We start from the raw sequence: 27,773 nt of genomic DNA, 5'->3' as shown, positions 1-27,773 counted from the left end.
CCTCTTAAATACTGGTGATTTAGTCATTTATAAACAGTTTTCTGTCATCAGTACATAATGAGGTGCTCGCTACAAATGGGGCCTCTGGTGTGGATGGACTTACTGTGTGAGGTCATGCAGCAACACTAAATATGTAAAGCCTCTCTAATCAGTCAGATAACTAGCTATGACATATTCTGGGCTTCAGTCCTTGTATACACAGTGTATTGTGTCAACCGCACTACAGAGTTGATAAGGATGTGAGGTGTCAGGTGGTTCACAGAAAGAGGCAAAAACAACATCTGTAGCTGGCTGCTGTGTTGAGATACAAGTCTTTGAATACACAGTAAGCTGAGCAGTTCTTCCGTCTTCACATACAGTAGTGACTGGCCTCAACCGGAGGGTGAGGACTTTGGTGTGGCTTCAAGCGTAGAAATTAAAGTCCTAGTTGGACTCCCCGTGGCCTTACTCACAGCCAAGACATCACTGCAGACTGGAGTGGAGAGACCACACAGACTTCAGTGGCGTCCATCCTTTTGGGCTCAATGGCCTCGGTTTGAGAATGGGTGTTCCTTATAGATGAGGTTGTTTTCATCTGTGTATTTTCCCACCGCCCACTGCTTCCTTCTCCTCTGCGAGTATTGCCACATAATGTGTCCGATGCTGCTTTAAGGTCTTACTTCCGTTGTATCTCCTAATGAGTTTCATTCAGATCAGTCAACAGTGTGTGTGACGTTTTCCTCAAAACAAATACTGTGAATTATGGTTTATAAGTTTACCCTGTACATTCTCTCTGTTTCCTGTGTACAAGGCAGTCCAGTTGTTGAGGACAAAATCCCCTTAATGCCCCTCTTTAATTGCCTTTTGGATAAAGAGGCTTGTGTTACCTTGAGTCTAACACACCACAGGGTGCCTCATCCCTCAAGTCCCCCCATCCCCAAACTGAAGCTCCAAGAAGCGCTCCCCTGCATCCAGCCACTACATTTAACCCAAGAGCCATTAAAACAACTATGTGCCCATAATCAATCATCATTGTGTTGAGGCGTTTTATGACACTGATTCATTGCCATGGTCTTTACTGGACTCTTTTACAGCTCACCACAGACATCTTAACCTTAAAAGAGATGTGTTGTTCGCCAGCACGGTCAAACTTGGCCCCTTAATGTTAGAAATGTAGGTAATCTCAGCAAATAATCGGTTTTTAAGATTATTTCACAGCAGTTCTTAAGAAAATGAGTTTCTGTTTGACTGATTTGCAGTTATATTTGTGAAGTCATTATTTAGTTATCTGAATATCCCCATTAGATGCTGTTTTTTACCCTTGTTTTTTTTAACCAATGGAAGCGGGATAAGATCATTATAAATGGATGGATGATGTTCTTGTGCAATTTTCCAATTAGAGCAAATTTAGCTGTTTTATAAAAGGCGACGAGAAAACGCTACATTAACATCCAGAAATCCCATAATCCACCCAACATTTTTTCCACCACTAATTACCCACATAAAGCGTGTGTTGATACCAGGAGTAATTCATAAAGGGAGTAGTAAAAAAACACACGCAGGAAATAGGCCTGCAGGATGTGTGCAGCATATAAAACATCTGGGCTGCATGGCTCCCTCTGTCATTGTTTTTCTATTTTATTTGTTTGTAAATATTTACAGCAGGGAAATATATGAGCAAACATGGAACAACTTAAATGTCCTTGAGTCTTCATTTTATATGTGAGGAGAAGTTAGATGATCTTGACCTCCCTGACCTCCTCAACCCCCCCTGGATGGAAGCAACAGAAAGGAGGATTTCCAAGCAGAGATCAATAAAAGATCCCATTATTAGTTAACGCAACTTTTTCTGGAATACTGTTACTTAAAAAAAACAAACGATGAAAGCATTGTGGCACTGCTCTTCAAAAAAAAAAAAAAAAAAATCTGAATCCCTTCCCGTTTACGCTGATTTTCTTCTCTTTCTTATTGTTTCTATTTCACGCTTCTGGAAACACATGAATAACTCAGCTCTTCCGTTCAATACGTCATGTAAACGCACCAATCACCAGGCTTGTTGTGATTATCTAGAAAGTGAGTTGCCTTTAGGATGTGGTGCCAGCCAAGGACGTAAAGTCGCGTAATTGGTTGTGCAGTTGAGTTTCAGTTAAATGCCTCTCCAGCTGAAGTGACTCCTCTCCTCAGCACAGCAGCACTACTGAGCTCTCTCATCCCATATCACTGCAAGCGTACAGCGAACTTTTTGAACTCTTTTGAACTTTCTATTTAACGTTTTTAATACTTATTTTTTTTACTTTAAATCATGTTTTGGTCACCGTTGCTGTGCGTAATCGTCGCTTTTGCGTCTGTGCCGGCTGATGCGCAAATCTCCAGCCGGTATGTTATCGGATGCCCCGCTCGGTGTGACAAATCGATGTGTCCTCGGCTACCAGCGGATTGCCCGGCGGGACAGGCTCTCGACGCCTGCCACTGCTGCCCGGTGTGCGGTTCCGGCGAGGGTGAAGCCTGCGGCGGCAGCGGGAAGCTCGGGGACCCGTTGTGCGGAGAGGGGTTAGAGTGCTCGGTGTCCGGCGGGGTGGGATACAGCGTCACGGTCAGGAGGAGAAGCAAGACTGGGATTTGCGTGTGCAAAGCCACCGAGCCGGTTTGTGGAAGCGATGGGGTGTCCTACCGGAATATCTGCGAGCTGAAGAGGGTCAGCCGCCGGGCGCAAAAGCTGCAGCAGCCACCTGTTCTTTTCATTCAGCGGGGAGCCTGCGGGAAAGGTAACGCTCACATAGGTCGGGTTGTGTGTTAGAAGTTGGATGATTATTGTTGATGTAGCAGCAATTATTGCTCATGACAGTGGGTTGAACAATTTATATTTAGAAAGGTTTCTGCTGAATTAAACTCATGTGAAATCAACATTCAACAGCCAAAATCAAGTTTATCAAAGACCCGCACTGTAAGATCCTCTTGGCTGGAAGAAAAAAATCTGTAGGCCAGTCAGAGCACGTCCAGATTGGCAACCTTAGGTATCTAAATTGTCTTTTTTTTGTGAGTGTGTGTGCCATTCCACCTTGATTCTTCACAACTTGCTCTTGATCTTAAACCCCTTCAATTCTAACTGGACGTTTATTGTGGTCTTGACACAGATGTATCACAGCTGCATTCTGTGGCACACAATCCCTGTGTGTCTAGGATAACAAGAGCCACTATTCAAGTGTTTTTCCCCTCTTCTTCCTGCATTACAATTAGACCCGATCAGAGAAACGTTTTCACTTTCGCTGGCTTGATGAAGTCATGAGCTCTCTGCAGATGCAAAGCTTGATGTGGGCCTTTGGATTATCTCTGGCATGCATAACCAACACTCACATGGTCATAATCTGCTCGATTGTTTATAAAATACAAGCCATGCCAAAGTGTTACCAGAACAGAAAAGAATTTAAGTATGATATAGGCTGCTATTAACAATACTCAAGTGATACATCTGTAATAATTGGTATATGTGAGTGTTTCAGCGTAGACCTGCACTTTATCAGGGTGTCATGTGAAAAGTATTTCACCCTAATCAGTGGAACATAATAATAAATAGACATCATTCTTCACTTCTGCTGCTCTATGAAACAGAACAGCCCAACTGAGACTGAGCACTCTGTACAATATAAACAGTGAGGCATTCATCATCATTAATGCTTTGTGTGTGTGTTTGATATGTCTCAGAACGTCACATGAGAGGGTCGAGGATGAAAAACGGTCTGATTCAAACAGGTGGTAAAGGCATTGTATCTTTTTTAGGTTTTGTGTGTGCATGTGTTTCGCATATGTGCATCTGAAGTGGGCACCATGTGTGCAGTTTGAAAACTTCTGGATGGAGAACTTCAACACCTGTTGCCTCAAAGACCTATAACTTACCTCAAAGCTTGGAAACTTACTGCACCCACCTAACCTTCTACTCCTTCATCTCTCTTCTTTCTCTCTGTGTGTGTCTCTCTTCCTCTCTGTGTGTCTGTTGTCACCCATAAATCACACTTAACAGTCACATGAAAAAATGCCTGGCTCTGATTCAAAGCCACGATTCTTCCTCTGTTGAAGACAGTTTAGAACAAGCAGGAGACACGGAGGAAAACACAAAATTAGCAACCGGTATTTTTGGGAAAGGTTTACATGCACATCTGAAAGCATGTGGGCGCAGTGGTGGGGCAGACTGTATCACCACATTTGTTTGTCAGTCATGTAAGCAACTTGAAATGGTTAAGACGCTCCCAGGCAGCTAACCATGTCTGAAAGTGACACAAAAAGAGCAAGACTGCGGTGAGTGCTACCAATTTTTTTTCCAAAGCTCACAGTGAAAATTTCCATAGCTGCAATAAAAATGAGTCTCATTTAATTTCAGATGTGTCTCCGTCCGAGCTGTCGGTGAATAATGCTTTCTGTCGTAGCATATCTCCTTTTTTAAAGTTACTTTAGAATAGAAGGCAGGACTTTACTGTAAAGAGAAATTCAACCCCCTCAAAACGTCTTTCATTAAGTACCCTGCAACCTGGCCTCACGTTAAGAAAACACATGCGTGCACACTTTGCATGATGTCATTTCGTGTCTGGACTGTAAAGATGTTGATTATGCAAGTTGTTCGTTTTGGCTAGGAGAATTAGGCCAAATGTTGCTGCGTCTTGGGGGTCATATTTGCTTAAAATGACCTAATTTCTAAAAAAAACATGAGGTTTTTGGCATTTTTAAACCTTCATTGATAGTGATAGTGGAGAAACAGACCATTTAGGGGCTGCCTGAAAAAGCTGACGTGAGGAAGTTTGTTTAGAGTTAGATTTGGATGAATTTGAGCATGCAGATGATGCTTGCAATACTTTCCTAATAATATGTTTATACTTTATTCCAGTTACAGTTAGTAGCTGCTGAGTGATCGCACTGCTCGTATTTCTCCACTGTTGCAGAATGCACTCTGTGACTCCAGCCAGTGACATGCGCTGAATATGCACATTCTTCCCCGACTTGTCTCAGCCACTCATAATATTAAACGATTATCTTTGTGCATGTGTCTTTTCCTTTTTTTTTCTCCCCCATGTTATTCTATCAATCAGTCTCTGCTCCTGTTTGTGCATGTCTGTCTTTTTTTTTTCCTTCCCGCTTATCCTCTTTGTCTTGGATTAATGATGCCTTTAATTCTCTTGATCATTAGCGGCTTGTTTCTCTATCTACATGATCATCCTTCCAGAGACACACCCTGACTCTTAGGCTTTTTTCTGTATTTCATCTCATCCTTACTTCAACAAGAGAGTATTATGTTTTCATGCCCCCCTTTTCCCAGATCACACTGACAAGGCAAACAAACTTAATGTCACTTCCTAAGCCTATGATACCCCTGTTTCTTTTGGATCACAATAAATCTTACTTAACTTTGGTTTGACTGTTTCTTTGGCACTAAAATCTTTCAGCTGAAGAATCACATAAACAAATGAAGTTATTATTTTAACAATTTCCTCAAAACTGCACAAAATAATTTGACAGTAAATTTATGTATCTCTTTCATTTTCATACTACTCCTCAACCAGCCATATAATAAGAGAAGTCTTCAGTCTAAATAAGGTATCTAACTGTCTTGAGTGATGACGTGTATTTTGAGGTATAATGGACATTATTGTCTTAGCAGTGGAGGATTTGTAGGTGTGTGTGTGTGTTTCTGGTTGAAATCCCTAATGGAAAAAATAAAGTTCTTTTACTTGAATTGAATTAAAATGAAACAAAATTAAATATGGACAAATGATAGGGTTACTTACAAAGTTGCACTGCAGGGTCACCTCACATTGTTGCCAACTTGTCATTGTAATATTATAAACTGCAGCAGCGCTCAACTATATCTTCTTAACTGTAGAAAAGCAGAACCTCATCAAAACTAAATGACTCATGATCCTACACTCTAGTGCCCTGACATTCACATCTGGTGAGTCATTGTAGGATTTGTATTGAGCCAAAATCAATGACTTACTGGAAATGATTTTATAATAGCATACACATAAGTAAAGTTACTGTGCTTGCCATGGCTCTCTGCCTCAGAGGCGCAACAAGACCAAAGAGCAGACACAACTTGCATATTATTCGCCTTTTTCAAAATCTAATATCACACTTCTTTGACAATAAATCCTACCACTATAGAAATGTCTTGAGTTATTTTCTTCTATTTAAAATGTTTTGCATGACCCCGGCTCTGACGGGCCTCATTTTGCCCAACAGTAGCAAATCTGTAAGTGTCAGAGTGTGAAGAAGAGGAGTTGACCTTACTGTATTCACATCTAGTTTCTCTAGAGAGTAAGAAAAGGCTGCTTCCGCCTGCAGGCGCCAATAAAACAGCGGGTACTATGTATGGGAAAATTGAAACAGAATAGAAGCTGAGATCTTGAGCGGGAACCCTTGTGGTGAAGGTGTGTGTGTGTGTGTGTGTGTGTGTATGTGTGAGTGTGTGTGAGAGAGAGAGAGAGAGGGAGAGAGAATGAGTGCCTTTATATGAATTTTCTCTTTTAAAATGTTGTGTTTGAATGGTTTCCCCTCACTGAATACTTGATTTGATCCAGAAATAATCTTTTTGACATCTGTGTTTTGTTAACCAATGTGTTACTTTATTAGGGTATTTTATTGGGAGTTATTTTCCCATGATTTTCTTTTTCTCTCAACGTTTCTTCCATTTGGGTGAAATCTTAACTTCATCAGGTCACAGCAGCCTAAAGCTAATTCATCTCAATATGTCAGAATGTCAGTCAAACTCTGTGTATAGGCATGTTTTGTGTAACCTGATGCACCAGATGGTTTGTTACACAAAACAATCTGAGAAGTCGTCAATAGAAACTGTTTGGAAAAGGGCAGACACTTTCAAAAAATACTTGGCAGGTGATTGGATGAACCATCTGTCTATCACCGTCTGTCGCCGTCTCACCTTGCGAGGCTGCTGGTGATCTCGTGAATCCAGCTGCCTCGCAAGGTAATGTTTTGTGAGCATGACTCTGCCAAAGACCTCTGCAGACACTTTTTTATTTGACTCACTTAAGTCAGAGCCTTTAAGTTACTGCAGAGTTTTTGATCATCTCCCACATGAGACTAAAGTCTTGAATCATTTTTCACCTTTCACCTTTAGAACATCTGCACCACATTTCTCCTTTTAAATTCTCTTTGCCATTTCCCGTATCTGCTCCATATTATAAGTGCCCCCCTTGTCTCTGGAACCATATTTCAAACCAGAAATAGTTCACCCATTTCTTAAAAATGCTAGTTTTGACCCATACCTCATATACAACAACCTTTAAACACTTGTTAAATGTTTACAGGAGCACTGTTTATCACAATAATGTCAGTAATAAGCTGAAGTGCTGGACAGTGGTTCACATCCTATCTGTCGGGCAGATGTTGTTTGAGTCTCTTTGGGGGATTAATCTGTCCTCAGTCGAGCCTTTGAGGCGTTCCTTGGGGCTCAACACTTGGTCTTCTCTTGTTCACCATTTACATGCTCCCACTTGAACAGATTATTAACATTTTTGGTTGCATTTCCTAGCATTGTAACATTTGCACCTTTTAAACTGACACGTTAGCAGACTTTAAGGCTGCTTATCTGCAATTAAGAATTTGATGGCCAATAACATTCCTCGGTTAAAAAAAGAAGCCTTCATTATGGGCACTAACATTATTGTGTCACAGTTTTAGCTGAGTTTTGGTTCACTTTTAGCCTATAATCATCAAGAACCTAGAAGTTACTTTTGACCAGTCAGACAGTGAAGTTGCTATCATGTTCTCATTTTTTCCCAACAATTTCTAGATTAGTGTCCTCACTTTTTTAGTCGTTGTTAGCTGTTTAGAGTTCGTCATTCGTGCCTTTATAACTTGTTTGTATGCTTTAGCAACGTGAATGCGTCTGGCTTCCTGGCTGTCCTTTCGTCAAAACTCAAGGGTGACCGAGATTTTTCCACCAGACTCAGGGACGCTTTATTGATCAGCAATGTTTTATAACCATCTTGTACAGACGGGACTTTTGTGGATGTTTTGTGTTGTGTCTTATTTGTTCTGTTTTTTCCTGTTTTTTATGGATTTGTGCAGCACTTACTGACTTTTGCTCTTGAAACATAGCTTTTTTTTTTTTAACTTACTTTAGGTTTCAAGATGTCAGCTTGTTGTCTACCTACAGTAATTCATTCATTGACCACAGGATAATTTCAACATTACTTAACAAATGTAGTACACGCAAGCACATTTGTAGTGGCTAATTATAGATAAAGGTTTGTAATTTAATGCCTGCTATCTAGTCAGCTAGCTAAAATGTCTAATGAGCTGTTAAAGTTGAGCTGCTCAACAGTTCAGTTACAGTACCCTGTAACAGGGGCTGGGAGCAGTTTCCAGTCTCATAGTGACCTACAACTGTAAGCAACTCTACTGTTCACTTTTACTTACATTTCTTAACTAATCACCACCTACAAGTAACTCCCTTTTTCTAGCACTATTATATGCATATTGAGTAGCAATTTGCACATACAGAAGGTGCCAATTCTCTTTTTATCTGATGGTGCCTGATGGTTGATTCAACCACAGACCTTTAGAGTCAGCCTCCGGCAAACAATTTAGTAGACTGAGAGATGTTACAAAAGCAATATGTCAATTAGATAATAATCAGAAAGCTTTATGGCTCCACTTTCTCTCCACACATCAGTGACAATGAGGACTTCAAAGTAAAAGATGACTTAGTCATTTTTTGGCATTTAAGGAAGAAGCCGCTTTTAATTTTGGCTCGTAAATCAACCTAACTCTACCATAGAAAAGCCTTTCTAAGCTCACTTCAACTGTGAGATAATCTGTCACAGTATACGAATCAGACAACAATAGTCTGTCTGGGCTCTCTGAGCTGAGCTATGCACAACATTTGATTTACGATCACCACTGAGCCTTTAAGTTTTCTAACAACATATTTGCAGTTTTGCAGTGGTCACAGTGTGTCTCTGGAAGTCAATTTCTGCATGTGTGAATGGCGACAGGAGTCATGATAACATTGTGAAGTGGAAGAGTCTGAGAGCCTGTTTGGAGGCTCCAGAGCAAACAATAGTTCTGGACACTGGTCCTGCTCTCTCTAACCATAATCCCATCAGAGCTGACCACCAACACCCCAAACTCCCCCCGAGTGTGAAGCTAGCACGGGGAAAATTACTCCAACCTTTCCATTACCTCTCTGTCCTACTGTGTTGAAAAGTGTGGCATTTATCAGATTAAATATATTAAATTCAACAAGGAAAAAACATGTGGAGGTTTGGAAAAAAGTGGTTCCATTTCTAGAGTCATGACTTTCTAGTGGCATGACTCAAGAGATGGGTAGTGTCGATTGGTTGGTTGGATTGCTATGAAATTTTTTACAGACATTCTTGATCCCAAGAGGATGAATCCTGCCAATTCTGGTGATCCACTGTCTTTTCCTTGAGCGCCACCATGAGGCTCACATTTTGTTTTTGAGTGAAATGTCTCCGCAACTCTTGGATGGATTGCCATAACAATAGAGACGTTTGTGTTCCCAACAGGATGAACTTTGGTAATCCCTTAACTTTTCCAGAGCGATGATGAATCCTGCTGACGTTGGTGATCCCCTGACTTTTCCTCTGGCCTCACCACAAAGCTCACATTCATGATTTTAAATGAAATGTCTCGGCTCGGCGTGACATTTGGTACAGATATTCATGTTCCCCACAGGATGAATTATAATAATATTGGTAATCCACTAACTTTTCCTCTAGCACCATTATCAATTTCAATTTATCCAATTCTTTGGTTTATGACCAAATAATTAGAGTAATGTAATGACATTCCCTTCAGCCTCAGTTATACTTTGTATTTAGTGTTAACTAGCAAATGTTAGCATAGTACCACGCCAAACTAATTGGTGAACATGGTAAGCATTATCCACATTGTCATCATGAGCATGTTAACATGCTGATGTTAGCATTTAGCTCAAAGCATCACTGTGCCAAAGTACAGCCGTACAGTGCTGCTAGCATTGCTCTGGATGGATGGATGGATGGATAGATATACATAAAATACATACAGTACACTGAATGTATCTGACAGATGAGTGATTCTGTGTTATATAATCCCAGAATTTTCCCCCTGTGGGTTGAGAAATCATTTCATACTATATAATTTAGTGACCTTCATTGCAGCAAGGTGGTGCTGGTTGTGTTAGCTTAACTGCACCTCAAATGGAAAAGTCTCTTTTTCTCCCTTAACCCTTCACTGCAATCAATAATATCCCAGGGCTTTTGGGCGCCTTTGACGTTGGCAAATTTTGTCCTGTAGCAGAATGTAATGACTGAAAATTGTCCTTTTGAGACAAAGAAGTTCAAGGTACGTGGCAAAATAAGCGTTTACAAATGGAAAGATGAAAAGCACAGAGGGAAAGATCTGCGGAGTCTTGATTCAGAGCTTCAGTTAAAGTGTCTTATGGGTAGGACTTAATTACCAGGTAAATCAGTCAACATTTCCTGACTTGCCCAACGCTGAATAGACAGTGGGATGGGTGAATCAGTGAATTTGGCAGCTCTTATGCATACAATGCGAGACAGTGTGTGAGAGTGGTGTCATATTTATGAGGGCCGATTGGTTGGATTGGAAATGTCGATAGTTTAAGAATTTCAAGTCTGTGCTTAAAATCAACCATGACGTAAAATAAGGGTGAAGGTCAAGGTCAAGTATTTATTTATAAGGTTTATGGCCGTGGTTATGTGTTTGGAAATGACTATGTGTGCGTGTATGTGTGTCAGACCTGACCTAGACAGTCTCAACCACAGATGAACTGTCATCATTTCATTTCCCCACTGTGTTAGGATAAAGGGCAATTTTATTTGGTGGTTTTCTATTCTGACACAGTTTCTTACATCATTGCAGTATTTCAGTGTGTTTTCTGTTTCTTTTTACTCGTCTCACATCCTCTGTGTGCATTTGTGTGCGTCTGTGTTGTATTTCCAGCTCAGGACAACCCAGACAGCCCGAGACACAAATACAACTTCATTGCCGACGTGGTGGAGAGAATTGCCCCGTCTGTGGTTCACATTGAACTTTACCGCAAGTAAGAACCATTTGAATACTTTGAATATTTACCTGTTTTTACCTTCTGTTCACAAATTCTGTGCAGACACTCATGGGCTTTAAATGTTATTTGCTTTCCCCGTTTGAGTCTTACACTGCTGTTACATCATGGATCCGTTCTGATGTCTTTGGGTTTATTTTTCTAGAAGAGGAGACATGGTGAAAAAGTGAGGTGAAAAACAGTATGCTAATCTCCTCTCACTCCCGTTCCCCCCCACAGGATGACTTATTCTAAGCGAGAGGTGGCGGTGGCCAGTGGTTCTGGCTTCGTTGTGTCAGAAGATGGCCAGATTGTGACCAACGCCCACGTAGTGGCCAATAAACACCGTGTGAAAGTGGAGCTAAAGAGCGGAGCTTCCTACGATGCCAAAATCAAAGATGTGGACGAGAAATCTGACATCGCCCTCATCAAGATTGATACCCCGGTCAGTAGAACCACCAATGCAAGTCAATACAAAACTGTGCTTTTGGTCCTAGTTAGTTTCCTTTTTTCATTAAAAAACAGCAATCATTTCTGATATATGTGTCAAAGAAATATGACATTTTGAATTGCCCAGTTTCCTGCATAAGAACAACAGCTGTGGACAAAGTTAGAGTTGCAGCAATTAGTCAATTAGTCAATCAACAGAAAATTAATCACCAACTATTTTGGTAATCAATTAATCATTTTTGAAGAAAAAATACTGAAATTCTCTGGTTCCAGCTGCTCAAATGTGAAAATTTTCTGGTTTCTTTAGTCCTTTATGATAGTAAACTGAATAACTTTGGGTTGTGGACTATAGGTCAGGAAAAAACATCTTGGGCTTAGGGAAACAGTGATTGACATTTTTCAGCATTTTCTGACATTTTAAAGACCAAATGACTAATCTATTAATTTAGAAAATCAACAGTCAACAGATTAATTGATAATGAAAATAATCGTTAGTTGCAGCCCTAGAGCAGAGAGTTGGTTTTACAAATTAGTTTTTACACAAAGATTAGCAGAGGTGCTCTTTGACACCCCCAGTTTTCTGCTTTCTCTCAGACAATGCAACAAAATAAAAAAAGTTAACTTTATGTTGTGTAGCTTTCCAATTAAAGTGTTGAGGAAATTTGAAGACTGGAGTATTGAAGTCTGGCATTAAAGCGTTCTAAATCTAGGAGATTATTCAGAGTGCAAGAGAAGTAAAGTGAGAATGCAGGTGCAGCCAAATGGGCCTGTAAAAGACAGCTGGCTGGCAGTCAGTTCAGATCCCTTTGGTTCTTAGACACAACGCGCATCAGAAACTGTCATATTACACAACTTCTTTCAAGAGCAGCTTGCAGCTGTGGCATTGCTCAGTTTAAAATCCAGATACCTGTGTTGATCTTTTATGGAAAAGAGATTAAATTCTTCTCATCTTTTTTACATTTTGTTTCACTGGACATATGTTTGCTACATTTCTCTGCTTTTCTCCCCACATCCCTTTCCGTCTGTGTTTATTTCTCTGTCTGCTGGACTAGAGGGATCCACGTTACACGTTAATCGCAGCCAACAGTCATGTGAAGGAATGTGTGGCAGAAAGCCAGTGTCAATTGACTGGGAGTTATCGCAGAGCAGAGTGCATTATGGGGCTCACTCTCATGGCTGGGTGGCGCAGCTGAATAGATGTTCATGACAGCAACACAAGGTGCATTACAAAGACCTCCAATTCTGAAAAGAGGATGAAACATTCATGTTTTGTTCGGCCTACAATGTGAGCGAAGAGTGTAGAAAAGAGCAGTGACAGACGCTTTGTTTTTGTTCATCCTATAATAGAAGCTGTTCCGTCTGTTGATGACAGGCTGGTCTTCGTTTTAGGGGCTTTCTTGTGTTTGTTGCATCACATGCTCAATGTTTTCAGTTACTTCATATTCAGGAATGAGTGATATGTTGTAAAAGCATATAAAATATATATATATATGTGTCATCACTGCAGAAGTCCTTGTCTATGCATACAGAGATATTTCCTAGTCAATCCCAACAGGTGATTGTAATAAAACAGGTTAATAGTAATCAAATGACAGCTAGATATAGTTTCAGAGTGTCACACTGATACAAAACACATTCAGCATCATGAGTATACTTGTTTTGATAAAGAGTGTAACTCATGGTGTGAAGATGGAGCAGATCATCCAGGCAATCAGTGATGCAGCCCATTAAGACCAGTCGTTACTTTGGAAAAGGCCACAATTTGGATGGAACTGGCACTTGTGCTAATTAGGGGAAGCTGGCATATGTGTGTGTGTTTGAGGGAGATATTTGGAACTAATTAGAGTTAATACAGCGGGAAATTAAAGGATGAGTGGGTTATAATGAGAGGGCAGAAGGGTGAGCAAAGTTGTCAACTTGGATTACATATAAACGGGAAAATGTAGTCATCCAAACCTATAGCTACAGGGTATTTAATTTGGGCACCTAAAGAGGAAAAACTATGAGTGTCAGCTTTGAAATACTCTTCCCATATTGAAGGCCAGCTCACTGAATTTAGAGGTACCACAACCTTTTTGTTCAAAGTCCAAGTAACATCGCAAGTGATTGCAAATACAAGTTAAGTTTAAAGTCTTCATGAGCAAATTATAAGTTAATAATTAAGTTAAGTTAAGTTAATAATGACCATTAAAATGAGAACATTTTCCTCTTAAAGCTGCGTTAATAGTTGAGCTTGACAGTTCACTCTTGACTTTGAAAACAGTAGTTGACATAACAGGACTGGACTAGGACTACAATTATAAGAAGTCAATATGGGTTCAAAGGTGTAAAGAAAGGAGCCCTCGATTTTCTCTTTTTGTCTTTAGTTTAAAAAGTTTTTCAGATTAGAGTTTTAGTTTTTAGAGAAACCTCTGTGTCCACACATGGGACACAGTTGGGCTATTTCATAGCAAAATTACCATTTGTGGGTTCATAAATTAATATACTGCATAAATCTTTTTTACAGCAGACATTTTGACTTGTCTTAGCAGGAAAAGCATGGGTGTAACTAAAAACATGAACGATGGCTCTGTTCCATTTAGACGTCCCAGTAAGCCATGACAGTGAGCCAGCATGTATAATACAAGGGACCCATGGGCATCTCCTTGTCTGGGCATTCAGGTCATTGGCTCCGAAGATTTTTTTCTTTAGCCCCGAATAATTCTCCACTCTTGAGAAAAAGTGGATATACGAAGTTTTTTTTTACTGCTAAAGGGATTGAAGCTGAAGCAGTGGCACAAACATCCTCACATGCTGAGCCAGGAAAACAGGTTGTGTAAATATCTGTATGAGTTCCAAGTTACGTGAACATGATATGAGCAGAGCATAAGTTATATACAGCTAACATACTTTGCATTGCACTGTAGTCAGCTATTAGCAATGATAGCTTAGTTGTGCCTCCCCTAGCGACACCAAACTAGCCTAGTCTAGTGTTAGATAGCCAAAAAGTTGTATATTTTATCAGTCGGGTAGTCCTACAAACAGTGATAACACCTGAGGCAAGTTTTATGACCAATCCAACTTTTTTTCTGATCATGCCATACATTGACAGCTAAGTTACCACAGCTTCCATAAAACAAACCTTTAGCCTACTAGCTGATGACATTAGTTTTAAAAGTTAGCTCACTCACAAGAGATGTCAGATTAAACTAGGAAATAAACTGAATCTAAATGATTTAGATGTATCACACACACACATCACTGTAGGTCAGTGTCAGCAGTAATTTACAGTATATTTGTGGTTCATATCAAGTAGCTCCATCAGCAATGATTATGCAACCAAATTATGAAAGTTTACTCAGTCACTTTGAGTAGTGAGCTGTTTTCAACTCTCATTCATGAAATTACTGTTTTATTATGGGTTTTGAGGATTTTCCATCATGCAGGCCCAGTAATAATGGTAGTTGGTATCTGATAAGACGCTCAATTTGGTTTGAGACATTCAAGTGGCTGCAATATTCATGTGCAGATTATATGACAAATCAAATACAAACCCTTCCTTCCTTCTCCAATTTTCACATTTTTTAAGCAATGTGTAGCCCTCACATGCAAGAAAAATAAAATGCATAGAAACAGTCTATTTAAAAGTATGTTTTTAAAAGTTTTCTTGGCTCAGCCCCCGATGGTTAAGAGTGCCAACAACACCCCCTGGAGAGCTTTGACATGTCAAAATATCTGCCATAAAAAAGTTTTGTAGTTCCTCATCTTCTGATCTCCCCTTCCTCATTTCTGTCTGCCATCATTGTTCCTCACTTTATTCCTCACAGTTTTCTCTGTTCACGCAAACAAAAAGTCAGCACTCCAGAGGCAGCCACAGAATTTCAATAAACAATTGCACCAGTTTATGAGTGAGAAACTTGAAAGTTAACTTTTCCCTGAGTGTAACGACTCTTTTCTTTCTTATTTCTCTTTTCTTTTCTATGTGAAATCGGAGTTTATTGGTAGCAGGGCCGTCCCCGGGGCTGGGGCTGTGGTCTACCCCTCCGCTCTGGGGAATACATTAGTCTGTCTACAGCAGCTGGAACTTCAGAAGGGACGGAAAAGGGGAAAAAGTGCTGTACTCACTTGTTCCTGTAGAGAGTACGGGGTGAAAAGAGAAAGACAGAGGGACAGAGAAACAGGGAGCAATGTGGTCAAGGCCTGGAAAATGGATCCATATGTCTGGAGGACTATGTGAGCTAATAGGCTAATGAGTGCACTGTGTGATGTGGCAACGGCACGATAAAGATAGAACTCATCGTGCTCAGGTTTTAAAAGGCCTCTCATTAACCTCACTCTGTTACTCAGAACTTGGCCACGGTCTCATTCACTTGGAAGTGCTCACACTGAATTGGACGCGGTCACTTTTACCTGGAAGGACTCACTTTGATTTGAAAGCTCGCTGACTTGGAAAACATTGATTTAATCATATTGACGTATATTGACCCCCGCGACTTGAAGGTAACCATAATGTCTTGGAATGACTTCAAGACACTTAGATGTACTGTGCAGGGAATTTTCCATATCATTCAAGATTTTACATTTTATTGCATGGCCTGTGCAGTCAGTAACCTTGGGTTTGGATACATTATACTGCAAATACAGCTGAATGCATTGATCCTTAGCTTCGTTCACACTGCAGATGAAAGCTTATTTCACTGGTGGAATTGACAGTTTGCTAAACCCTTTCCCCAAACAGCAATTATCCAATCATAGCCTAGCAACCATAAGGCTCAGCAGTCCTATCAAGCTTTGGATTTCTCCACATGCTGTGGAGTGCATAGGAATCTCGTAAAAGTGATTCTCCGCATAGAAAGAGTTTGGAAAGTGGTGTCATTTTTTTAGTCTTTCCAGCACCAAAAACATGAGAGCAGAAGTATAAGGAATTGATTAAACTCTGTTTGTCAGCTGTAACATAAGTTGCAACTTGCGGTAATGCAGCAAAAATCCTCTGTGACCCAAAAAGCCCCGTAGACCACCATTATAAAAGAGACGTCTATAAAACTGTTGACAGGACACCTCCATCTGCGAATAAGGTCAATTATGAGTCTTTCTATTATTAATTTTTGTTCCATGAAGGTTTTATATTTGTAAAACTTTCCTAGAGCCTAGAAAAGCTATTTTAAAATCTGCAGGCTGGCCCACCGGGAGAAACACTACTGCGAATATTCAGTGGGCCGCACCACCCGGAAGCTAGAGACTTTTTTGGCTCATGCGCTAGGCGAGCAATCCTCATTTGATTGAATAGGCGCCATCTTTGAGTCTGGTATCCAGTTCTTATAATACATCCATGGTCGCTAGCTTATGTTAGCCAAAGACATCGGTTAGCCTTTATTCCTCAAAGCCTTTTCTCTCTCAAAAGTGAAAAACAGTGAAAGTATCAACAATATCTAACATTAGACTGTTGCTTGTCTAGTATACTTTTCTTTAGGCTAGACAACCACAATATAGAACCACAATAAAAGAAAAACGCTGCTCCTTCAATTCTATGTCTTCTAAATGGATCATCATCTGGTGAAGATGCTGAATATTTGCTTACAGACATGGAGTTTTAGCCTTTTAGCATGATATATCATGTACATCGGCATCGATTTGTATATTTAAGAGCTTTTCACAGGGTTCTCATTTCAAAACAAGTCAGCTGGAAACAGTTTCAATCAACTCATGGAACTGGGCTAGCTAGTAATTTAGCTTGCTAGCCACAGCTGATAAAATCAGCCAGTGGCAGTTGGCAAAATTGACAGACGCCAACTAAAAATGAAAAGCAGGTTTTGTGTACTGCTGTCTGAAATAAAGGACCCATTGTCTCAAAATATTACAACACATTCTGAGTGGTAAATCTGCCACTGTTATCATTGTAAACTGCACATGTGCAGTTCTAAAATTGAATGGTTGACATGGTTGGCTTAGCAAAGGGTAAATTGATATTTTTATCCTATTTTCAAATTCAGAGGCAGTATAAAGATAAGTTGTTTTAAAAAGACTTAAATCCCACTGAAACTGTTGGATGAAACTCCAGTAAATGAGCCCTCATGCTAAAATCAGCTTTACTAGTGTTACAGTGTGGCAGCAAATCTGGTCTCATGTTTCCCATATGATCATCCTGTAACAATGGCACTGTTTGTCTCTGTATTACCCATCACCTAGTATTAAATCTCAAACCATTCTCTCTGGGAAATTTGCCTGGTGCTTCTTTGGACTAGACTATTATTGGAATATGTGTGTGTGTGTGTGTGTGTGTGTGTGTCTGTGTTTATGTGCAGAGGGGAAAAAGAGTAAATGTGCCTTCAATGTAGCAATGCACTCCTGCATTTATCTATTTGTTATCAGCAACATTGGGTAAATGTTTCCCCAGGAAGTATAACATTTCTACATGTAATCAGTGGTCCCTAGATGAACAGCACTTACAGACAAATGCAAACTGGCAATCAGTCATTTAAATCAGTGTGTAGTATATATATGTGTGTGTGTGTGTGTGTGTGTGTCTATGTGCATGTGTGTGTGCATGGGTTTAAGATGACTCTCTGTCTTCGACTGGGGGACGTGGAGGACATGCTCCACTGCCAGTGGAAAGACACCGCATGTTGTCCTTCAGAGACAGACGGAAGGGAAATGAATCACATCCTCGTCTCCTCCTCACCCATCCTTTCTCCTTCATCCCTAGTCCATGTAACCAAAATGGTTCCCATGCTTGAGGGTGCAGTTTGGTTGGACATGAGCCAAGGAAAATACACACACACACGTTTGCCCTGCTGGGTCTTGATGCATTTTGTCTTGGCCTAGTTTTTGGCTGCGTAGTTGTTTCCCAGTCCAGCTCGAAAGGCAGCAGCCATGCCCAAAACTGTGGCAGCTTACCAGCCAATGACGTCACTTAGATGCATACCAGAGTTATAACCAGATGGTTGATGAAGTGTATGTAAGACATTCGCTGTTTGTCTGAGGATTTTATTTTTGCATTAAATGGAGACAAGGCTGTGTTGCATCTTTGCAGCTTTGCAATTCTAGCTGTTTTCAAGGGAGTTGGGGTCCTAAAGGACCATGTATTAAAGGTTAAAGGTTCATCCAAATGATACAAATTCCCACACATTTTCAAACCTACTTCTAGTTATACATAGCCATACAGATTTTTTTTCTTTAAATTTTATGATCCTCAGTGGAGTTGAATGGGGTTTTTCACAGCATTGACATTAAAAGGTCAGCAGCAACATTTCTTTCCAGACACTAGTATACTCTGCATAATCCACAGATATCACTGTGAACAGTTTTCAGTGGAACCACTTTCTAGAGAAGATATTGTCCTCATGAAAACTGTTCTCAGTAAAATTTGCATTGTTTCTAGACAGAGACGTTGCTGTTTAAATCTTTAAATCTACTTTTTCTATGCAGTACGCACCATGAATGAAATCGGAGGCAGATATCTTAAAACCTACTCAACCTATTGATTATGAACAAATTAATGTAAAAGATCAACACATGAGGTGATTCCTTTTGCTTTATGGAGTCCTGTCCTTCTTCCTGACTTTGTTCTGGAGAATTACAGATGCAAATTAAGCCAAACTACTTTTCTGCAAGGAAAGATCAGAAGTAAGTGAAATAATATGTTTTTGGAGTTTTTTTTAGTAATTTCGGTGAATGGGCAGCTTTTTATCTACAAACTCATTTATTGCAAATGACTCCTCAACTTTGGTGTAGCCTTTAGTAAAGTGCAAATACAGCCAGAGTCTATAGCCTCTGGTTCTTAAACTGGGACAAAGGGACCCTTAAGGAGTACTCCTCCAGCCAAATAAAGAATAGTCTAGACTACAATACAATTGCTCTAGACATATAAAATCTATAGGCATTACGATTACTGTCATAGGTTTCACGTTTTCCACTGTCATCTGTGCATGAACAGTGCAGACAGTTAAACATCTATCCATTTTCTGAACTTCTCGTCCTGTTCAGGATCACAGAGAGCTGGAAAGTTTCCCAGCACACACTGGGCAAGAGATGGGGTGAATGCTGAAAAGGTCACCAGTCCTCACAGAGCAGTTAAACAGTTCGGTAAAAGTATGACCTAATACTTAAAGGTAAAAGAGAAATGAAGTTCATATAGTGTATGCAGTCTCTCTGTAGCAAATGAGAACATAAGACCTCATCCCCTCTCATCATTGTTATTTGTGCAGTTTAAAGTTTTGTGGTGTCTCACCAGAGCTAAGACGCCCTCAAGTCCTCCGAGCTCTCATGCAAAACTACACTGAGTGGAACATACACACGAAACTCACAGACATATGTTTGCTCTTATACAGACTAAAAACCTTCCCAACAACATATGGAAACTATATTGGTTTCCGTACTGGTGTCAGTAAGGATATGGTTTACCCAGCATGATTTGGCCATGTTGATGTTACCTACAGCGTAAGGAATTGCTCAGCCAAGCAGAGACCTACTTCGTGCTCTGATTAACACCTACCTCTGTGATATTTACAGTGCACGCTGCATTTAGACACTCAGCTGCTGTACAGTTACAACGTTCACCCAGGTATCTTTTTTTCAGTCTACCAAACATGCACAAACAGGAATGCATACACACATAAATGAGCCACTTACATACCAAACAAGCATCCAGACTTCCCAGACAAACACACACTTACTGTCCCCTTTCTCCCACCCCTCAGCCCGATCTTCTGAACCTCTGTCTTGATGTTATGTATGAGCATGCTGAATCCTGCCCTAGTTTTATCTGCATTAGCGAAAGCTTAAGGGCACAAGTTCAGACGTCAGCAGTAAAACCCTATACCTTAGTGTACCTATGAATTTTGCAAGGTAGACTTTATAAAAGTGTGTTTCCTGCTTTGAAGTTAACTGTATGAAAGGAACAGCAGAGATTAAGTGACTGCAGTTGAGCTCATATACAGTTCAGGTTACAGACTAACCCAACCAAAGCAGCTTCTGTGTCTGTATTTGTATATTTTGAAGTGGTCGGGCTGTATATCTAACCAGTGCCAGGTGTGGGGGTTTAAATTTATAGACTTGAGTTTGTGAGGGTTCATGCCCAGGCAACCTTCTCCCTCTCTCTATGTGTTTATATGTGTGTCTATAAGAACTATTAAGCCACAGTCCATCCCAGCTTGACTAGAGTTAAGTTTGCACCTGGCCTTCTAGTCATAAAACGGCAGTTAGCTTAATGGCTTTTAAATGAGCCTCCAAACAACCAAGGCTGTAACATTAAACAATGACAGATCTCTATAGCAGCTCTGCGGCTATTTCCAAGGCGATCCGTCTGCTTGTCTGCCTGCTTATCTGTCCATCTGTCTCATTGTCCCTTCTCCATGGTGTCCCCGATGAACTAACTGTGACAAAATATGTCTGCTTGCAGGAATCAAAACTCAGCTCAGTGACAAAAAATGGAAAAAAGACTGTAATGTCTCTCTGCTTGTGCCCCTTGCAAACTGTTTATTCAGTCACAGCAACCAAAGCTGTTTAGTCCTCCCACATTTAATTTGATGCCCCACTTTTTCCTCTCATCTAAACACTAGAGAACTTGGAAAACATAATTTCCTTTGTGACATGGGAGAGAGAAACCATGGTATCATACAGAAGTTCGGCGACAAAGATGTGAGGCAATAAAGTGGTCTCCTGCCTAACAAAACAAGATGCTTTCATTTTCAGAACCACATCAGAGTAGAGATTTTCAATAACTGCAGCGGGTATGGTTTATTTTTCCAAGATATTCTCAAATTGGTGCTCTTTTGGGGCTCAAACCAAAAATATTTGTTGGTCATTAGCTCGTTTTCTGCCAAGATGGGCTGCATGCATCGACGTAGTATCAAACAAAACTCATTCAACTCATTCGTCTCATATTCTCAAACTCTCTTCCTGTGGTTTTTGGTGTTTGTTGCTTCCTTCTTTTCACCTTGCCTCCTTCCTTTAAGTGTGGCTATAGTGTCTTTGGATGAAGCCCCAGTGCATCATAACCTTCATCTGAAATAGCAGTGTGAGTCACTTGGGTGGTCAGGAGAGGCGGACTCACATGGCGAGATGATTTTCCAGAAGTCATTCCAGGTTGCTGACTAGTCATGATTAGTAAGTGATATGTAAGCCGAGGGTCTTTCAAAAAGTTTAGCAGTCTGCATCTTCAGTGTTTGTTCTGCCTTTGCATTGAGGTGCTGTTTGATTGCCAGCGAACTGATGCATTTTGCACTCTTTGTTCATGATTTTTCTGTATGCACTGAGATTTTGTGTGGGTGTGTGAGAGCATGGGATCGGTAGCTGTAAGTTGCAAAAAACGGGGTCGCTGGCATTAGTTAAACCCCGAGGTCAAGCTAAAAACAAAGCTGTTCCTAAAAGTTGATATTGTGGCGATAAAAGGTTTTCACCCGATAGCAACAGTCACCGTGAACACCACCAGTATCACTAACTGTTATTATAATAATCATGAGTGGCTGTGGCTTAGTCCTGAATGTCTTGGCAGTGACTCACATCCACCTGACGTCCTCTCTCTCTCTCTCAGCTGTGTGCGGTTCTCTTGCTTCCTCTCTCCATCTGGTTATACTCTTATCTCATGTTGAGTGTGAAGGGAGAAGGGGAGCAGGGGTGATTATACAGACTTCTACTCCTGTGTCAGGCGTCTGTGTGTGTGTGTGTGTTTGCACATGCAAATATGTGATTTCTGGTTTGTGTGCACACCGTGCGGCCTGTTTGTGTGTACCATATTTGCTTGTAACACCCCGACAACATCTAAATAAGACCGCAGTAATCAGTAACACGGCCTCGAACATTTGCGTGTGTGTGTGTGTGCATATTTGTGTATGTGTGTGTGTGTGCGCACGCATGAGAGGTAAGGTGGAAAGTAGAGTTGAAAGGTTCCCGTCCTCAGTTACTGGCTATCACTATCTTTGTCATCTTCTAATAATAACTTCACCTCGAGGGTCGAGATTGTTTACAGCAAAGTCCAACGCACATGTGACTGACTCAAAGGTGTGCCTCAAAAGTATTCCCAAAATCCATTTTTCTAATTTTGTTTAATCAGGTTTATGGAACACATGACTGCTATCAGTTTGTCTGCAGACATCAATGAACACAGGGCAACATGGTGCGTGTGTGCATGCATGGGCAGTGAGGTGTCATGTGTTTTGATTGAGAATAATAACTCATTTGCATGAGTGTTTGCATAGCTCACATAGATGCTTTTGTCTGCGTGTGCCAACTTGTGTTGCTGTCTCAGTTACCTTGAAGCTTCCTCTGGCTCCTATTTATATCCCTGAGTAAACAAAATGGATACACAGGAGGAGCTCTCGGGACAGGTCTTTTTTTTTTTTCTTAGATAGTGCTTGCCTGCTGTCAGGGCATTGGGTACAGTCTGTGCACAGAGTCAACGTGATGTGGCGACGTGTGGGCTTTGACTGCGGGCTGCCCAGTAAGAGATGATTTCACTCAGAATAGGAAACTGTCACTGCGGATGGATAAATATATCCTTTCTGTGTGTGTCTGCAGAAGCTTGGTTTCCACTGCCTAGTGTAACAGAGCTAGCCAGAGCTTAAGGTAGTCATTATTTACCTCTATCAGTCAATTTTCCAGCATTTGTGGTCTGTTGGCACATACATGCCATTAGGCTTGATTTGTCTGCAAGGCTACACTTTCAGTCCAACAAATAAGCTTTTGATCTATATTATTAGCATTCTGAGTTTGAGTTGTTTGGCTTAAATATCACTTATCCTTGCTGTGGAAAAGGAGTAATTGTTTTTGTGTGGGAGCATTGCCATACATTGAGTGGGTTGTGTTTAGGAGACTTGTGGTTTTATGGTAATTTTTTTCCCACTGTCCACTCATAAAACACATGATAATGACAAGTCCTTAAGGCTGAGTAGAATAATTGAATTCAAGCGACACTTGGCTTTGTGATTTTCTTTCAGAACTCTGCTTGTTAGAAAAGTTTGAAATGCATTCCCCTTTGTCATGACATCAAACACTAAAAAAATAAATACAATATTAATTTATTGTAAAAGACATTGATGTAATTTTGATTTATAAATGGTTCATTTTCACTCTACTTTTATTCTGCAAAACATCTTGACGCATGCTTTGCAGTATTGGGTTGTCATAAAAGTTAACCAGTGTCAAACAATCAAACACATTCTCACACATATAAAGTGTAATAATGATTTGTAGTCATGTGTTTTCTGAACTCAGTCTAAAGGGGAACTCTAATTTTACACATCAAAGTTATATAAAGCCTTTTGTGGCTCCAGAGAGAGCTGCACAAAGTCTAATAAATTGCCTCAGTATCCATCATGAGTCCAACGATGTTATAGGAGTGCACTTTCAAATCTGTGCAATACTATTTTAAAGAGGTTTTTTCCATAAAACACTGAGTGTCACATTCCAAAAATGGCGGCAAAGAAAATACATTTGTGCATTTGACATTTTTCTCATAAACTTTGGATCGCAGTAACATGAGCATATTCTCCCTCCTGTGTTTCTCACTTGCAGACCAAGCTTCCTGTGCTGTTGCTTGGCCGTTCATCAGACCTGAGACCAGGGGAGTTTGTGGTCGCTATTGGCAGCCCCTTTTCCCTGCAGAACACAGTTACCACAGGAATCGTCAGCACCACTCAGCGAGGGGGCAGGGAGCTGGGCCTTCGCAATTCTGACATGGACTACATTCAGACTGATGCTATCATCAATGTGAGTGGAGTGAATACAAATGCATTATCATTACACACACTGACAGATGTTATACTGTAAGTGCATGCATACAAAATGGTGATGTATCTTTTCTTGGTTCACAGTACGGCAACTCTGGAGGTCCTTTGTTAAATCTGGTGAGACATTTTTAATTTCAGTGGCAGATACAAAGCTTTTTTTTACATTCATGACAAGTTAAAATCCCTATATTTAGTTACATCTGACACTAAGTTCAGGTTTGCTGTTTTAGGATGGCGAGGTAATCGGAATCAACACGCTGAAAGTGACGGCTGGCATTTCCTTTGCCATACCCTCAGACAAGATTCGACAATTCCTGGCAGAGTCCTACGACAGGCAGTCCAGAGGTATGAGCTCACACTGACACCGCTGATTATTTCTTCGTTTTATTGCTTTTATTCAATCACCAAGGCAAAGTGGTGGAGGCAAATTTTGAAAATTGGCTGCAAGAATTGGTCAAGAGCCCTTGTGCTCATACAGTTAAGTGGCATATAATTCAGCGCACCATCTCTGTGGTTGTTATTTTTCATCTCCGTGCACTCTCTTGAGATTTATTTACTACATTTGTAGCCCTACAAGTCTGTGCCCAGCATTACCTAACAGGATTATGACATTGCAAATAAACTACAGAGAAGAAAATACCGGTATATGTCAGGATTCTTTATTTATTTATTTATTTTTACTGCTTTTCACCCTTCCCCTGGTGTAGTCCTTTGGAACGGCACACTCATGAATTTTATCTGCGGCTGCCAACCTGGCTTCTTTAATATGATATGTCCGTATGATGAAATAACTTGAAAACAAGACTCAAAATTTACGATGAAACCCACGGAAGATGGAGTGTGTAGACGTGCACGCTCTCCTGTACGAGGCATGCAAGATTAGTGAGACAATCTGTGATCCACTGTTTGATCTGAAGCAATTATTCTTTCTATTTTTTTGAGGTCAACAAACAGCCTCATAAAAAAACTAAGAGACTGTTGCAGGCGAAAGGATGATTGATTGTATTTATATTCTGTTGTTTTCCGTCTCTAGGGAGAGCAGCTGCTAAAAAGAAGTACATTGGTGTTAGGATGATGACTCTCACTCCATCGTAAGTTGCCAGTGAAATAGCAGCATTACATCTCCAGAAATGTGTTCAATGATTTAATTTATTATGCTTTAGACAACAGGTTTTTACATTTCTTGTTTTGTACTGTATAAAAAATGATGACTGATTATATCCTCCTTTTCTCCCCCTAGATTGGCCAAAGAGCTGAAGACTCGACACCGTGACTTCCCTGACATCACCTCCGGAGCTTACGTTATGGAAGTCATTGCGAAGACACCAGCTGCAATGTAAGTAAAAGATATTTTTCCCATATGGCTCCAAAAGTACAAACTAACTTGGTTATAATATGATGGTTTTCAGTTAAGACTCTTTCTCAGCAACGGGATATTGTCTTTGGCACATGCTACACACGTGCACCGAAGTCACACGAGACTCTCATCACTCTCCATGCAGCTCCTGCTCCCTTCATGCAAATAGACATTATATTTCATTTCCTTCCTTCATTTTATTTCTCTCCTCTAACTGTCATGTGCTCGCGTGCGCTCACACACTCACTCACACACACACACACACACACCCACACCCCGGCCTCTGCTGTACAACTGTCTCTGTAGAACGTAAATTCATGGCTCACTCCAGCGTGCCTGGAGTGCCTGGCGCTATAAAATATCCCCCTCCTCCCACAATGGCAGCCCACTCCAATCAGCCACCACCACAACTCCAACAGAGTGGAGCTTGGGAGACGCTGAGGTCAGCTATTTCCTTCAAACCTCATGCAGGGAGGTTACTAGCTGCACTGTGGTTTTCCTGTGCCTGCTCACCCAGCCCACTCCAGAGTGGTCTCTGCAACAGGGCCATGTCAGAGTTTACTCATTGCTTAAATCACCCTGCTTTCTGCATAATAACATTTCTGTGGTTCCCTTTATATTTGGTGTGCTCTTTTCTAGGCTGCACTTTCATGCTTTTGATCTCGCTCTTTTTCGTGTTGGTTTACGGCCTTTGGGGAGCTTGACCTGGGCTATAGAAAACCTGCCATTTGCTTTATTGGAGGTGTCAGAGCAGCTGAGCGTAATGAAGGCAATACTGAGCTTCAGTTGCGTAAATGGATGCTGTCACAAGTGACGGCGTGTTGGTCTGTGTGTACATATGGCTGTGATTAAACAGTTGTACTGAGAGTCAGCTTTTGATATCACTGCTGGTTACCGCCTCGGTCTGTGTGTGATTTCAAGTTTACTAGTTTGTTTGTTTTCATCATGGGTGTGTTTGCCTGACATGTTTTTATTCGCTTTGCACTCTGACCTTGACGTGCTGTCATTCCATCATGATCGATCCATCATTAACATTCTTACAACAGATGTTACGTCGATCCATGTTGCCCTCACAGACCTGTTAACAAACCTGACCAACACAGAGGCGGGATATGTTTATATAAAACACTTGAAACACATGAGATAACTGGATTTCTTTTCATTTTATTGTGTGAGTAATGTGTAGTTTATTAGACATTACAGCTGTTGGGCAAGACTCAAACCATTAAATGAACCTGCTGTTTTTAGTCTCAATATAAAGAGGAATTCCTAGTAGCACTTTAATCGTTTTATCATTAAAAGATATGACTGGTGATATTTTTGTTAGTGTTAACTAGTCCCATAAAAAGTAGCTGAATTTGTTTGATTGGTCGTTATGTACGCACATTCACAGCTCACTCACATCTGTCTGGCTGATGATTGGTCAAGTTAAGGTCAATTTCAGCCTGCAACATGAAAAAAAACATATTTTTTTGCTGCTGCTCATACAGCAAGTACTTGCCATTTATGAAGACCTTGTTCCGTCATCTCCTCTGCTTCTTCTCTCTTCCAGTGCTGGACTCAAAGAGCATGACGTCATCATCTCCATCAACGGCCAAAGGATTTCATCCGCGACCGATGTCAGCACTGTCATCAAAAGGGACGACACCTTGAGAGTAGTCGTGCGTCGCGGAAACGAGGACGCTATCCTCACTGTTGTCCCCATGGAGATCGACCCTTGACCTTTCCAGATTCACAACGCAGCTGGAGCTAGGTTTTACTTATCACCAGTGGACCTAATATCGGAGGAGGGCTTTTACTGACATGCCCTCCTCCTGTGGCTAAAGGCCAGTGTCACCACACATCCAGGAAAAAATCTGGCTCTGCCTTGAAAGGAACGACTGTACAGATGCTCTAAAAGCAGCGCTGTACTTTGTTTTCTATGTGTGTTTTCACTTTAAGTCTTTAATGCTTTTAATCAATGCTACTACTGTTTGGTCACAAACGTTGGCATATTGTTTTTATCTGCTTTCTCTTGTTTTGTGTCTTTTTTAATATGGACTTTTTCTCAGTCAGGCCTTCAACTAGACTCTCGCTGGGCAAATCTGATTTGTACAATTGTTGTTTTTTAAAACTCCTTTTTAAAAGTACTGTAGAATGTTTTTGTTGATTATGTGATGTATACTGAGAATAAAATAAAAGATTTAACTTCTTTTTGTTTTGA

General features: G+C 40.6%; 1 protein-coding gene across 3 annotated transcripts; it reads left to right on the top strand.

Moving 5' to 3' along the window:
- Nucleotides 1-1,738: 1,738 nt before the first annotated feature.
- LOC137197216 (serine protease HTRA1A-like) lies at nucleotides 1,739-27,773 on the top strand. 3 transcript variants are annotated; one of them, XM_067610470.1, is made up of 10 exons: nucleotides 1,739-2,744; nucleotides 3,682-3,729; nucleotides 10,960-11,059; nucleotides 11,300-11,504; nucleotides 23,999-24,193; nucleotides 24,298-24,330; nucleotides 24,444-24,558; nucleotides 25,247-25,304; nucleotides 25,454-25,549; nucleotides 27,123-27,773. In XM_067610470.1, the coding sequence occupies exons 1-10, from the start codon at nucleotides 2,282-2,284 to the stop codon at nucleotides 27,289-27,291; spliced, it is 1,482 nt and encodes a 493-aa protein (XP_067466571.1). In that variant the 5' UTR covers nucleotides 1,739-2,281; the 3' UTR covers nucleotides 27,292-27,773. The 3 variants fall into 3 exon arrangements, with proteins under 3 accessions (XP_067466571.1, XP_067466572.1, XP_067466573.1); XM_067610471.1 differs by lacking the exon at nucleotides 3,682-3,729 and having other exon boundaries at nucleotides 1,741-2,744; XM_067610472.1 differs by lacking the exons at nucleotides 1,739-2,744; nucleotides 3,682-3,729; nucleotides 10,960-11,059; nucleotides 11,300-11,504 and adding an exon at nucleotides 22,582-22,601.

Source organism: Thunnus thynnus, chromosome 14, assembly GCF_963924715.1.
Source record: "Thunnus thynnus chromosome 14, fThuThy2.1, whole genome shotgun sequence".
Lineage (NCBI taxonomy): Eukaryota > Metazoa > Chordata > Actinopteri > Scombriformes > Scombridae > Thunnus > Thunnus thynnus.
The sequence above is the reverse complement of the archived record's forward strand: the minus strand, read 5'-3'. Positions and strand labels throughout refer to the sequence as shown.